The sequence below is a fragment of the Coregonus lavaretus genome, assembly GCF_964263955.1.
Source record: "Coregonus lavaretus genome assembly, chromosome: 14".
NCBI lineage: Eukaryota > Metazoa > Chordata > Actinopteri > Salmoniformes > Salmonidae > Coregonus > Coregonus lavaretus.
The window spans coordinates 26,297,843-26,310,581 of NC_140001.1; the positions used below are offsets into that span (position 1 = coordinate 26,297,843).

Consider the following 12,739-nt stretch of genomic DNA (forward strand, 5'->3'; position numbering starts at 1 on the left):
ATTTCTCACATCAACTCCACGGGGTAGTCATCCACGTCCTGAAATCACGAAGAATCCTAGATATTGTGGTTTGCTTACAACCAGGAAAAGTAGCTGGCCTGTTTCTACCAGTGAGACGCACAAACGCTTGATATGTAAATAACATATTAAATGGACATGTACAGTGCCTTCGGAAAGTATTCAGACCCCTTGACTTTTTCCACATTTTGTTACAGCTTTAACATTGATTAAATAAATAAAAATCCTCAATCTACACACGATACCCCATAATGACAAAGCAAAAACTGGTTTTTAGAAAATTTTGCAAATGTATAAACAATCAAAAACAGAAATATCTAATTCCAATCAAATTGCATTTGTCACATACACGTGTTTAGCAGATGTTATTGCGGGTGTAGCTAAATGGTTGTGCTTCTAGCTCCGACAGTGCAGTAATATCTAACAAGTAATATCTAACAATTTTACAACAATACACACAAATCTAAGTAAGGAATGGAATTTAAGAATATATACATATATGGACAAGCAATGACAGAGTGGCATGGACTAAGATATAGTATAATATTATAGAATACAGTATATACATATGAGATGAGTAATGCAAGATATGTAAACATAAGTATTCAAATCAAATCAAATTTTATTGGTCACATGCACCGAATACAACAGGTGCAGACATTACAGTGAAATGCTTACTTACAGCCCTTAACCAACAGTGCATTTATTTAAGGGCTGTAAGTAAGCATTTCACTGTAATGTCTGCACCTGTTGTATTCAGACCCTTCGCTATGAGACTCGAAATTGAGCTCAGGTGCATCCTGTTTCCATTGATCATCCTTGAGATGTTTCTACAACTTGATTGGAGTCTACCTGTGGTACATTCAATTGACTGGACATGATTTGGGAAGGCACACACCTGTCTATATAAAGGTCCCACAGTTAACAGTGTATGTCAGCGTAAAAACAAAGCCATGAGGTCGAAGGAATTGTCCGTAGAGCTCCGAGACAGGATTGTGTCGAAGCACAGATCTGGGGAAGGGTACCAAAACATTTCTGCAGCATTGAAGGTCCCCTAGAACACAGTGGCCTCCATCATTCTTAAATGGAAGCAGTTTGGAACCACCAAGACTCTTCCTAGAGCTGGCCGCCCAGCCAAACTGAGCAATCGGGGGAGAAGGGTCTTGGTCAGGGAGGTGACCAAGAACCCGATGGTCACTCTGACAGAGCTCTAGAGTTCCTCTGTGGAGATGGGTGAACCTTCCAGAAGGACAACCATCTCTGCAGCACTCCACCAATCAGGCCTTTATGGTAGAGTGGCCAGACAGAAACCACTCCTCAGTAAAAGGCACATGAAGGCCGCTTGGAGTTTGCCAAAAGGCACCTGAAGACTCTCAGACCATGAGAAACAAGATTCTCTGGTCTGCTGAAACCAAGATTAGCCTATTAGCTCTACAATTAGCCACTACACACTAAAGGGATAAGTATTCAGATGAACTTGTGGATACCATTTTAATGTATTTTTGTCCAGTATGAAGGAAGTTAAGAGGTAGTTTCGCGAGCCAATGCTAACTAGCGTTAGCACAATGACAGGAAGGTATCTGCTAGCGCCGGGATTCAAAACTATAATTTAATATGTACAGAGGGATCTTTTAACATAATTTTATTAACAACATTTGTTGCAGTTTTACTGCTAATTACCTGCTATTCTACACATTTTGCCATGACCTATGCCATGTTATTGATATCTGAGTGAGAGTAACTAACAGTTTTTCACGGTTCGGGCTAGGCCCTTTAGTTCCAGTGAAGGGAAATCTTAACGCTACAGCATACAATGACATTCTAGACAATTCTGTGCTTCCAACTTTGTGGCAACAGTTTGGGGAAGGCCCTTTCCTGTTTCAGCATGACAATGCCCCCGTGCACAAAGCGAGGTCCGTACAGAGATGGTTTGTCGAGATCGGTGTGGAAGAACATGACTGGCCTGTACAGGCCTGTATATTTCTATGATTTCAATAGGTTTCCTATGGAGGATTGACCGTATAATTTCAAACAACATATATTCCCATTCTAGTCAACATTCTCTGATGTGTGGACCTCTAACCATCTTTGTGGTACCATTTGAAAGTTGAACTTTCAATTGTATTCCATTTTAGTACATTTATCAGCCAAACCATGACACCCACCCTGTACTCAAGAGCATGTTGTGTCTCAAGAAATGTATTTTTATTTATTTCACCTTTTTTTAACCAGGTAAGCCAGTTGAGAACAAGTTCTCATTTACAACTGCGACCTGGCCAAGATAAAGCAGTGAGATAAAAACAACACAGAGTTACATATGGAATAAACAAAACGTACAGTCAATAACACAATAGAAAATGTAGTAAGTTATGGAGGTAAGGCAATAAATAGGCCATAGTGCAAAATAATTACAATTTAGTATTAACACTGGAATGATAGATGTGCAGAAGATGATGTGCAAATAGAGATACTGGGGTGCAAATTAACTAAATCAATAACAATGTAAATAACAATATGGGGATGAGGTAGTTGGGTGGGCTAATTACAGATGGGCTGTGTACAGGTGCAGTGATCGGTAAGCTGCTCTGACAACTGATGCTTAAAGTTAGTGAGGGAGGGAGATAAGTGTCTCCAGCTTCAGAGATTTTTGCAGTTCGTTCCAGTCATTTGCAGCAGAGAACTGGAAGGAATGGCAGCCAAAGGAGGTGTTGGCTTTGGGGATGACCAGTGAGATATACCTGCTGGAATGCATACTACGGGTGGGTGTTTCTATGGTGACCAATGATCTAAGATAAGGCAGGGATTTGCCTAGAAGTGATTTATAGATGACCTGGAGCCAGTGGGTTTGGCAACGAATATGTAGTGAGGGCCAGCCAACGAGAGCATACAGGTCACAATGGTGGGTAGTATATGGGGCTTTGGTGACAAAACGGATGGCACTGTGATAGACTACATCCAATTTGCTGAGTAGAGTGTTGGAAGCTATTTTGTAAATGACATCGCCGAAGTCAAGGATCGGTAGGATAGTCCGTTTTACGAGGGCATGTTTAGCAGCATGAGTGAAGGAGGCTTTGTTGCAAAATAGGAAGCCGATTCTAGATTTAACTTTGGATTGGAGATGCTTAATGTGAGTCTGGAAGGAGAGTTTACGGTCTAACCAGACACCTATGTATTTGTAGTTGTTCACATATTCTAAGTCAGACCCGCCGAGAGTAGTGATTCTAGTCAGGCGGGCGGGTGCAAGCAGCGTTCGATTGAAGAGCATGCATTTAGTTTTACTAGCGTTTAAGAGCAGTTGGAGGCCACGGAAAGAGTGTTGTATGGCATTGAAGCTCGTTTGGAGGTTTGTTAACAGTGTCCAATGAAGGGCCAGATGTATACAAAATGGTGTCGTCTGCGTAGAGGTGGATCTGAGCGTCACCAGCAGCAAGAACGACATCATTGATATACACAGAGAATAGAGTCGGCCTGAGAATTGAACCCTGTGGCACCCCCATAGAGACTGCAAGAGGTCCAGACAACAGGCCCTCCGATATGACACATTGAACTCTATCTGAGAAGTAGTTGGTGAACCAGGCGAGGCAGTCATTTCAGAAACCAAGGCTATTTAGTCTGCCAAATGGTGAGCACAACACAAAAACAGATTATATAAAATAGGGTCTAAGCTACAACATATGTGAATATGAATATGAGTTTACGCTTTTTTAGAAAATTACATTTAAGGTAAAAACATTACCATTTTTATTTAACCCTTTTTTTCAAGAAATTATAAAATAGTTTGACAACCCTGTTTGCTTTAAAATTTGATAAATCTCAACCGTTTATATTTTCCAGTGATGAAGACATGTCTCATGGTATGGTGGGGTATGCAAAATAGGTCAACATTGAACACCTTTATCTCTCAAATGTTTTGGCATTCAGGTCCAAAAAGTCACTTTCTGAGCACTTATACAATGGGAAAATATGTATGGTAGTTTTCGTATAAATCAAAAGGGGTGCTGTCAAAAAGTGATGGAACTCCAATGGATTTACCCAAACCTTACTCTTTTGGTAGTAGCTCATTATATTGACAAGCATTACATTGTTGAGTCATTGATTAGAGTGAAACTGCTAACTTTATGCTCGTGTGCTATTACACACTCATTATATCCGTTGTACATCACATGTTCTGCCTCAGCCTCCCTGTGACCACAAAAGGGTTTGTCAAGACTTCATTGGAAGGAAATGAAGCACAGTGAAAATGCGGACCTGAACTCAACTCACACAATAGAGCTTTGATGTAGGAGGTGAGGGATTGGAGGTGGGGAGGGAGCGCATGACCTATACAAAACTGCATTCCCATTGCTAAGCCCCAGTTTGGGTCAAGTGCACGTTCACACAAGAAACAGCCACATAACTGCAGCGTGAGCATAATCCATGCACTCCACTCAAGTCTACTTCAGTCATAAATGTTATGTGAAATGTATATGCCTAGCATCCATTATTGATCATTCATATGAATCACACATGTGCAAATGTCAGATGTGATGTCCTCTCTGACCACAAACTGATAACATCAAGGAACCCCTGCAAACAGTCAAGTGGTTCCCACTCACCTCAAAGATCTTCAGTAGTGTTTTCATGTAGAGCTGTCGAATGCCAAAGGACACACCAAAGATGGCAGGCACGATGATGAAGACGAGCAGTAGGGTGAACCACACCGTGAAGGAGATGCCCAGGAGAATGCACAACAGGTTATCAAAGGGGTTGAAGTCTAAGAACAGGCCCATCTTGAGGCTTTAGGGGGCAATGTGGAGATCCTACTACACAGAATATAAAGGCTAGCCAACAGCAGGAGAGGACAGTGCCTCACTTGTTAGCCTTATAGGACCTTGGTCTCAGTTCTCAGTCAGAACAGGGCCTTCATTAAGACATCTGAGGGACCAGACTCCTTCTCACACTGGCCAGTGAATCCATGTCTGTAGAGGACAGCATCTTGCTGCTGCCTCTCCCAGCTTTATAAATATGCTTTAGCAACTGGGCCTTCCAGTCAATTTATTTTCTTTAGCTTCCTATCATTCAAACTTAGTGGGGCATTGGTCGACTATGAAAAAATGAGAAGAACTCAACACAAAATAATAATTCCATCCTGCACTACTCAAAAAAATAATCAATTTGTTTAAAATGTGTCAACAATAGAACACAAGTTTTTGGACCCAGAAAGGGATTGAGAATATTGTGTTGAAAGGATCCAAAAGTAGCCAGTCTCTTCAGTTGAGCATCACATGTACCTGAAAGAAATGTAAACAAAAATGGAAGGTTAGACTACTCTGTTTGTTAACAAAGGCAAAGGACTCTGGTTACAACCATTGAAAACTCCCAGGTGTCCCAAAGGTATTAGGCCTTCAACTCAAATCTGCACCTCAAAGCCAGTTTCACTACATTATTTCATTGTTCCCCTCTAATCAGGGACAGATAGAACAGACAACTCTGGACCTCGTGGTGAGTTGAGAAGACTAATCAGAAATACGGTTAGAATGTTTTTGAATACCCCTGGCCTTTACGATATACCGGTTTTGATGCACAGACCGGTTTGGGTTTTTACTTTACCTTCTATAACGGAATTTGAATGTTTGGTTTGTTAAATGTGATACGCCGCGTGTAACGTCCATTTTTATAGTTTACTCCGCTTTCCACATAGACCTAGCCCCTCCTCTGTCACTCAAGGAGCGCATTTGTTGTTGCTTGACCATGAGACACTTGCATTCAGTCTGCATGGTCAATGCAGCACAAGCAACAATGTTGATGACAATGACGCTGTTTTCACTTTGCTTCTTAATACAGTGCATTCAGAAAGTATTCAGACCCCTTGACTTTTTCCACATTGTTACGTTACAGCCTTATTATAAAATTGATTACATTATTTATTTTCCTCATCAATCTACACACAATACCCCATAATGACAAAGCGAAAACAGGTTTAGAAATGTTTGCAAATTTATTACAAATAAAAACAGAAATACCTTATTTACATAAGTAATGGATTATTTTTTAACAGTCATCCAACTCGGAATTCCAACTCGGGAACTCGGGCCTCATTCTAGAGATCTGACTTTACAACCTAAAGATCACTGACGTCATGATTTGACCTTGTATTTTTCAAGTTCCCAGTTGTCTTGAAAGCACCATAAAACGCTTGGTACCCTTCGCCAGCTCATATCTGTGTGAAGCTTGAGCAAGGAACTTAACCCTAATTGCTCCTGTAAGTCGTTCTGGATAAGAGCGTCTGCTAAATGACTAAAACATTTATTTTTTTAAAGCTAGATTCAGTGCTCTCGTCTGCATTAAAACCAAATATCGATCTAGGTTGGATGTGACAGCAGAGATGAGGTGCAAACTGTCGACCACACCCTGACTTTGAGAATCTCAGACACGACATGCATCAAGCACACCCATCTCATTAGTGGTGATGAGATAAGATACATTATGTCTGACTAATTTGCAATTGACTGTCATAGCCCCACATTAAAAGCATGTGATGGTGAGTTGAGAAGACCAATCAGAAATACGGTTACAATGTTTTTCAATTGACTGCCATAGCCCCAAATAAAAAAGTTAACATTGGCTGATAATTAGGCTACATAATTTTTCCCGCATGTTTGGGGTCACGAGAATTTTCAGATATCCAAATGGGATCGTGGGCCAAAAACGTTTGGGAACACCTGCTGTACAGGCTTCTTTCTTTTCACTCTGTCATTTAGGTCAGTATTGCGGAGTAACCATCCTCAGTTGTTTTCTCCAATCATAGCCATTAAACTCTGTAACTGAGTCACCATTGACCTCAGTGAAATCCCTGAGCGGTTTCCTTCCTCTCCGGCAACTGTTAGGAACGCCCCCTGAATATTTGTAGTGACTGGGTGTATTGATACACCATCCACAGTGTAATTAATAACTTTATGCTCAAAGGGATACTCAATGTGTACTTTTTTGGGGGGACCCATCTACCAATAGGTACCCTTATTTGTGAGGCATTGGAAAACCTCCCTGATCTTTGTGGTAGAATCTGTGTTTGAAATTCACTGCTCGACTGAGGGACCTTACAGATAATTGTATGTGTGGGGTACAGAGATATGGTAGTCATTCAAAAATCATGTTAAACACTATTATTGCACACAGAGTGAGTCCATGCAACATACCCTACATGACCTGCTCATTGAACATCTCATTCCAAAATCGTGGTCATTAATATGGAGTTGGTTCCCCCTTTGCTGCTATAACAGCCTCCACTCTTCTGGGAAGGATTTCCACTAGATGTTCCAACATTGCTGCGGGGACTTGCTTCCATTCAGCCAGAAGAGCATTAGTGAGGTCGGGCACTGATGTTGGGCAATTAGTCCTGGCTCGCAGTCGGCGTTCCAATTTATCCCAAAGGTGTTCGATGGGGTTGAGGTCAGGGCTCTGTGCAGGCCAGTCAAGTTCTTCCACACCGATCTCGACAAAGTATGGACCTTGCGTTGCGCAAGGTGCATTGTCATGCTGTAACAGGAAAGGGCCTTCCCCAAACTGTTGCCACAAAGTTGGAAGCACAGAATTGTCTAGAATGTCATTGTATGCTATAGCGCAGGACTGCCCAACCCTGTTCCTGGAGAGCTACCGTCCTGTAGGTTTTTGCTCCAACGCTAATCTAGCACACCTGATTCTAATAATTAGAAAGTTGATAAGATGAATCAGGTCAGTAACACCTGGAGTTGGAGCGAAAACCTACAGGAGGGTAGCTCTCCAGGAACATGGTTGGGCAACCCTGCTGTCGCGTTAAGATTTCCCTTCACTGGAACTAAGGGGCCTAGACCGAACCACGAAAAACAGCCGCAGACCATTATTCCTCCTCCACCAAACTTTACAGTTGGCACTATGCATTGGGGCAGGTAGCGTTCTCCTGGCATCCGCCAAACCCAGATTTGTCCTTCGGACTGCCAGATGGTGAAGCGTGATTCATCACTCCAGAGAACGCGTTTCCACTGCTCCAGAGTCCAATGGCAGCAAGCTTTACACCACTCCAGCCGACGCTTGGTATTGCACATGGTGATCTTAGGCTTGTGTGCGGCTGCTCGGCCATGGAAACCCATTTTATGACGCTCCCGACGAACAGTTCTTGCTCTGATGTTGCTTCCAAAGGCAGTTTGGAACTCAGTAGTGAGTGTTGCAACCGAGGACAGACTATTTTTACGCGTTGCGCTTCAACACTCTGCGGTCCTGTTCTGTGAGCTTGTGTGGCCTACCACTTTACGGATGAGCCGTTGTTGCTCCTACAAGTTTCCACTTCACAATAACAGCACTTGCAGTTGACCGCGGCAGCTCTAGCAGGGCAGAAATTTGACTAACTGACTTGTTGGAAAGGTGGCATCCTATGACGGTGCCACGTTGAAAGTCACTTAGCTCTTCAGTAAATGCCATTCTACTGCCAATGTTTCCTATGGAGATTGCATGGCTGTGTGCTCGATTTTATACACATGTCAGCAACAGGTGTGGCTGAAATAGCCGAATCCACTAATTTGAAGGGGTGTCCACATACTTTTGTATATATAGTGTATTATATATGACTTGTTAAGCAGATTTGTACTCCTGAACATATTTAGGCTTGCCATAAACAAAGGGGTTGAATACTTATCGACTCAAGACATTTGCAGCTTAATTTGTACACATTTCTAAAACATAATTCCAACACATTATGGGGTATCGTGTGTACTGCCCTACAAATGCTAAACGTAGTAACTACATGTGAATACTTTAAGGCACTCTATCTATCTATCTATATGGTTTGGTTCTGCACCTAGGTAAAATGTGTTTTATATTGTATATTTGGTTCTCTCCTCAATAGCTATTGAACCAAGCATTCCATGACAATGAAAATAGTATACTTTAAATCAGGGGAGGATGGAGAACTATCTACACTTTTTTTTGTAGTAAAAAAAAAGCTGCAATATGTAACTTTTTGGGCAATATGACCAAATTCACATAGAAATGTGTTATAGATATGTCATTCTCATTGAAAGCAAGCCTAAGAAGCGGTAGATCTGTTCTATGTGCGCTGTTCTATGCTTCCTATTCTTAAGTTTTGTTTTTGAGTCTTTTACTTTAAGTTTTGTACACCAGATTCAAACAGCTGAAAATACAATCTATTTGGTTATGGAAAATGTATTTCACAGCAGTTTAGATGGTACAATGATTATCTACACTATACTTGCTTGTTTTGTCACAAACTGAAATTAGGTAAACTATTAGAATTTAAGCAGGTAATGGCGGAGCGATTTCTGCATAGCGCACCTTTAAAGATTGAAATCAGATTAAAACAATTTGACATAAAAAAATGTGTTGATTCTTCTCCATCCTCCCGATTCCGAATGTAAAATGTTAATTGTCATGGCATGCTTGGTTCAATAGCTGTGGAGGAGAATACCGAGTATCCAATATAAAACTAATTTTAACTCAGTGCCTAACCGAACCATATACCTATAGGTTCTCTAAAGAATTTACTTTCCTATGGATATTGTTTGAAATTTCGGACAAACCGCACAGACAACCGGTAGAGAAAGTTTAAATGTAATTTTATTCAACATTCTGGCTATTAGGAATATTTACACGATTTTACAGGCATTAGTTTCAGGCTGTAGTTATATACCAATTAATTTTGTATTACAGCCAGATTAATCAGACTAACATACAGCTAACCAGCTGTTGGTGTTATAACGAGGGAAGCTAGCTAGCTAGGCTAGCTGGCTGTTTACAGTATAATTGCATTATTTTGGGTGTAGAAATAGAGGGGGCTTGCTATTGTACCGTATGATAATCGATAAAATGATGCAGGTACATTTGACAAAAAATAATGTCATTATCTAACGTAGTAGCAGACTAGGCAGGAAGAATTGACAGGGTTGCTAGCTCAAATGTGTACATGCATCCATCCCCATATCACATCACACTTCTAGCTGGCAAGCTAACTGGCGCTAGGCTAGTATTAAACTGTCGGGTTTTGAGTGCTAGCTTGCTAACGTTAGCTTTCTATCCTGGAAGACGACGTTGAGACATGATACGAACAATTTCCTGAACCGTGTTTAGTTACATGAATGTACTCACTGGTACCCAAGGTTGTCCGATCAGCAACGACGTTAGCCGTCTTTGTGTCGGGCCTCTCACATTGTTGTCTCCACCCGGTGGTTATCGGACAGATTCAAGTATTTCTGGATGAACGATGATGCTACGCATCAGATGTTCCTGCGATAATCTCGTCGGTTTTGGGGTCTCGTGTTTATCAGGAAGAACAAAAACATCATCCCTCCTCGTCTCTAAACTGACATCTGGTGGTGGGACGTGGAAACACTGAAGCATGGCTGAGTGCTGAACACAAAAGACACATCTGCAATTCATAACAGTAGGTCCAATATTGAGGGCAATCACACATCTGTTTTAGTTAGTTAATGCAATCCACTCTAGACTCAATATAATTCCTAATCTCACATCATGACAGTTGTACAGTTGAAAATATATGGATCACACTGAAAATGTTTCAAGCATAACAAGTGACCTAGACCTTGATCATGACTCTCAGTTCCAATACATTACACTACACATAAGAGTCATTGGACGAAGGCGTCTTCTGTATGGGGGAGTTTTGTTAAGAGCCTCAATTCTCAATCTGAACATTAACACGCGTCGCTTGCGGTACGGTTTTGGAAGCATAAGGACCTTATCTTCTATATCAGAGAGAAATCATTTTCTAAAAAACAAAAGGTTAAATTGATATACACCTTGATAGGTTTAGTGTTCCCACGTGGCCATATGTTACAGCCAGTGGCGGCTCCTGAAAAAATTCTCGGGGGGGGGCAATTTTTCTGATGATTTAGGTGACCTACACACATTTAAAAAAAGATATGTCCAGCAACAACATGAAGACAGGGGCAGCATATAAGTCAATACCAGAAGCATTTATTGACTGATCTCAAAAGTGTTGGCTTACAAAAGCAAAATAAGTTATCACAGTAAAAATAATCAAGGGTGTTCTTTCACATTCCTCAACACTGCATAAACAATATGCATTTCCATAAAACACCTCATCTAATTGTGCCACAAAGTTGACAAGTCCAAGAAAAATACCAGGGTTGGTGGAGCCCTCAGTTTCATCTTTGCCTCGCAAAGCTAACTCAAACACTCCGCAAAACTTCACACACTGGATTAGCCGGCTGAGGATGTGGCGGTTCTTGCTAACCTCATCGTTGTGGCCAGTGGACAGCTAGCCTGTATCCCTCATCCAGTTGAGTGGCAATGTTCACTCTCCCCAAAGCAGACAATCTCAAACAGCTATCCATGTGGGTCTTTGACAGCTCATGTTTCTTAATCTTTTCTGAAAGATGGTGCATGTCCGTTACACCAGTCGCTGTCCAAGCGGTGCTGTCTGCCGTGCCGCCTTCAGGGTGAAAGAGTAAGCAGGGGTAGCAGAAGACTGCATTAGCTACATCGCAGCCTGCTAGCCAGGTTTTTCGTTCGTACCAATTTTTGGAAAATCCTCGGGTGTAGGACTTTCCCCCTTTAGTAGAAACCTGTTGAATTATTACATTTGGTCTGGGAGGTCCTAATTGTTTCGTTGCCAATTTATCTTGATTTGTTCGCCGACAAAAAGGAACTTCTTTCAAAGAGACAATCGAGTTGCACTGAACGCTAGCCATCTTGACAGTAGTACGTGAATTGATTGACGCTGCTACCCGCTCTTTTCTTAGTTACGTTCATGGTTATGTTACGTATGACGAAAGCGCGTAAGTGCAAGCCCTCCCGGAACCGATAGAGATTGTATTGAAAGCTCTGATATTTGAAAAAAAAAGATTTTACATGAGAGTCTATGAGAGACTTCTGGGGCGATTTTCAACCTGACTGAAATCGCCCCAAAAGGGGCGGGGCCATTTGAAGCACGACTTTAGCCTGATTGGACATTTAGTGGCAGATCAGACGTCTAGATTAGAACACTGATAACTACTGTTGCCGTGATATAATTGATTAGAAAAAAAATCCCTTCCTTTTCCCGTTTGGCAGTGCGTCGCCCATATCGCCCTAATGAACACACCGCCCCTGGTTACAGCGCTTGTTTATGGAAGACAAAAGAGGTGACCACATAGCCACCGGAAGTAGTTTGGGGTGGGAGTGCTGTGACTTTTTTTTGCCATGGGGGATTTTTTTGTAATGCTGACGATGTCTATATTGGTCTGCTAATACAGGACTAGTTAAGGCCCAGTGCCCTACTTTTCTGAAAAAATGTAAACTACATGTATTTGAGTGTTTACCAGCATTTGTAATTTGAGTCTGATAATTATCTGTACAAAACAGTTAATCTGACTTGTGGAATATAAAAATACTTGCTTGATATGTTTTCCAGTTTCTTGAAATACTTTGCAAATGCAACTTATTTCTATGTGAAAACTGAAATGGTCTATTCATTCCTTTTTCATTTTAGTAGTCGCTCTTATCCATAGCAATTTACAGTAGTGAGTGCATACATTTTCGTACTTGTCCCCCATGGGAATCGAATCCCACAACCCTAGCATTGAAAGCGCCATGCTCTACCAACTGAGCCACATCCTCACAAAGCACTTGATGTCTCAATGTACTCAATTACTGTATTGTGCATTGTTTTTCTCCATGGTGATGGAAAGTCTACAGGTACAAACCTAGATGACCAGCCTACAGTGCATTCGGA

The 12,739-nt window shown here is 41.5% G+C and overlaps 1 protein-coding gene across 1 annotated transcript in view; it reads right to left on the minus strand.

Annotated features, from left to right (window-relative positions):
• Positions 1-10,297, minus strand: part of LOC311141546 (glycerol-3-phosphate acyltransferase 4-like) — a 64,710-nt gene extending 54,413 nt beyond the window's left edge. Inside the window, exons 1-2 of the mRNA XM_084176906.1 lie at positions 10,132-10,297; positions 4,614-5,288 (exon numbers count right to left, since the gene is read on the minus strand). Of these exons, the coding sequence (XP_084033032.1) occupies positions 4,614-4,787 (174 nt within the window). The 5' untranslated portion in view covers positions 4,788-5,288; positions 10,132-10,297. The remainder of the gene's footprint in view (positions 1-4,613; positions 5,289-10,131) is intronic.
• Between the last annotated feature and the right edge of the window lie 2,442 nt (positions 10,298-12,739).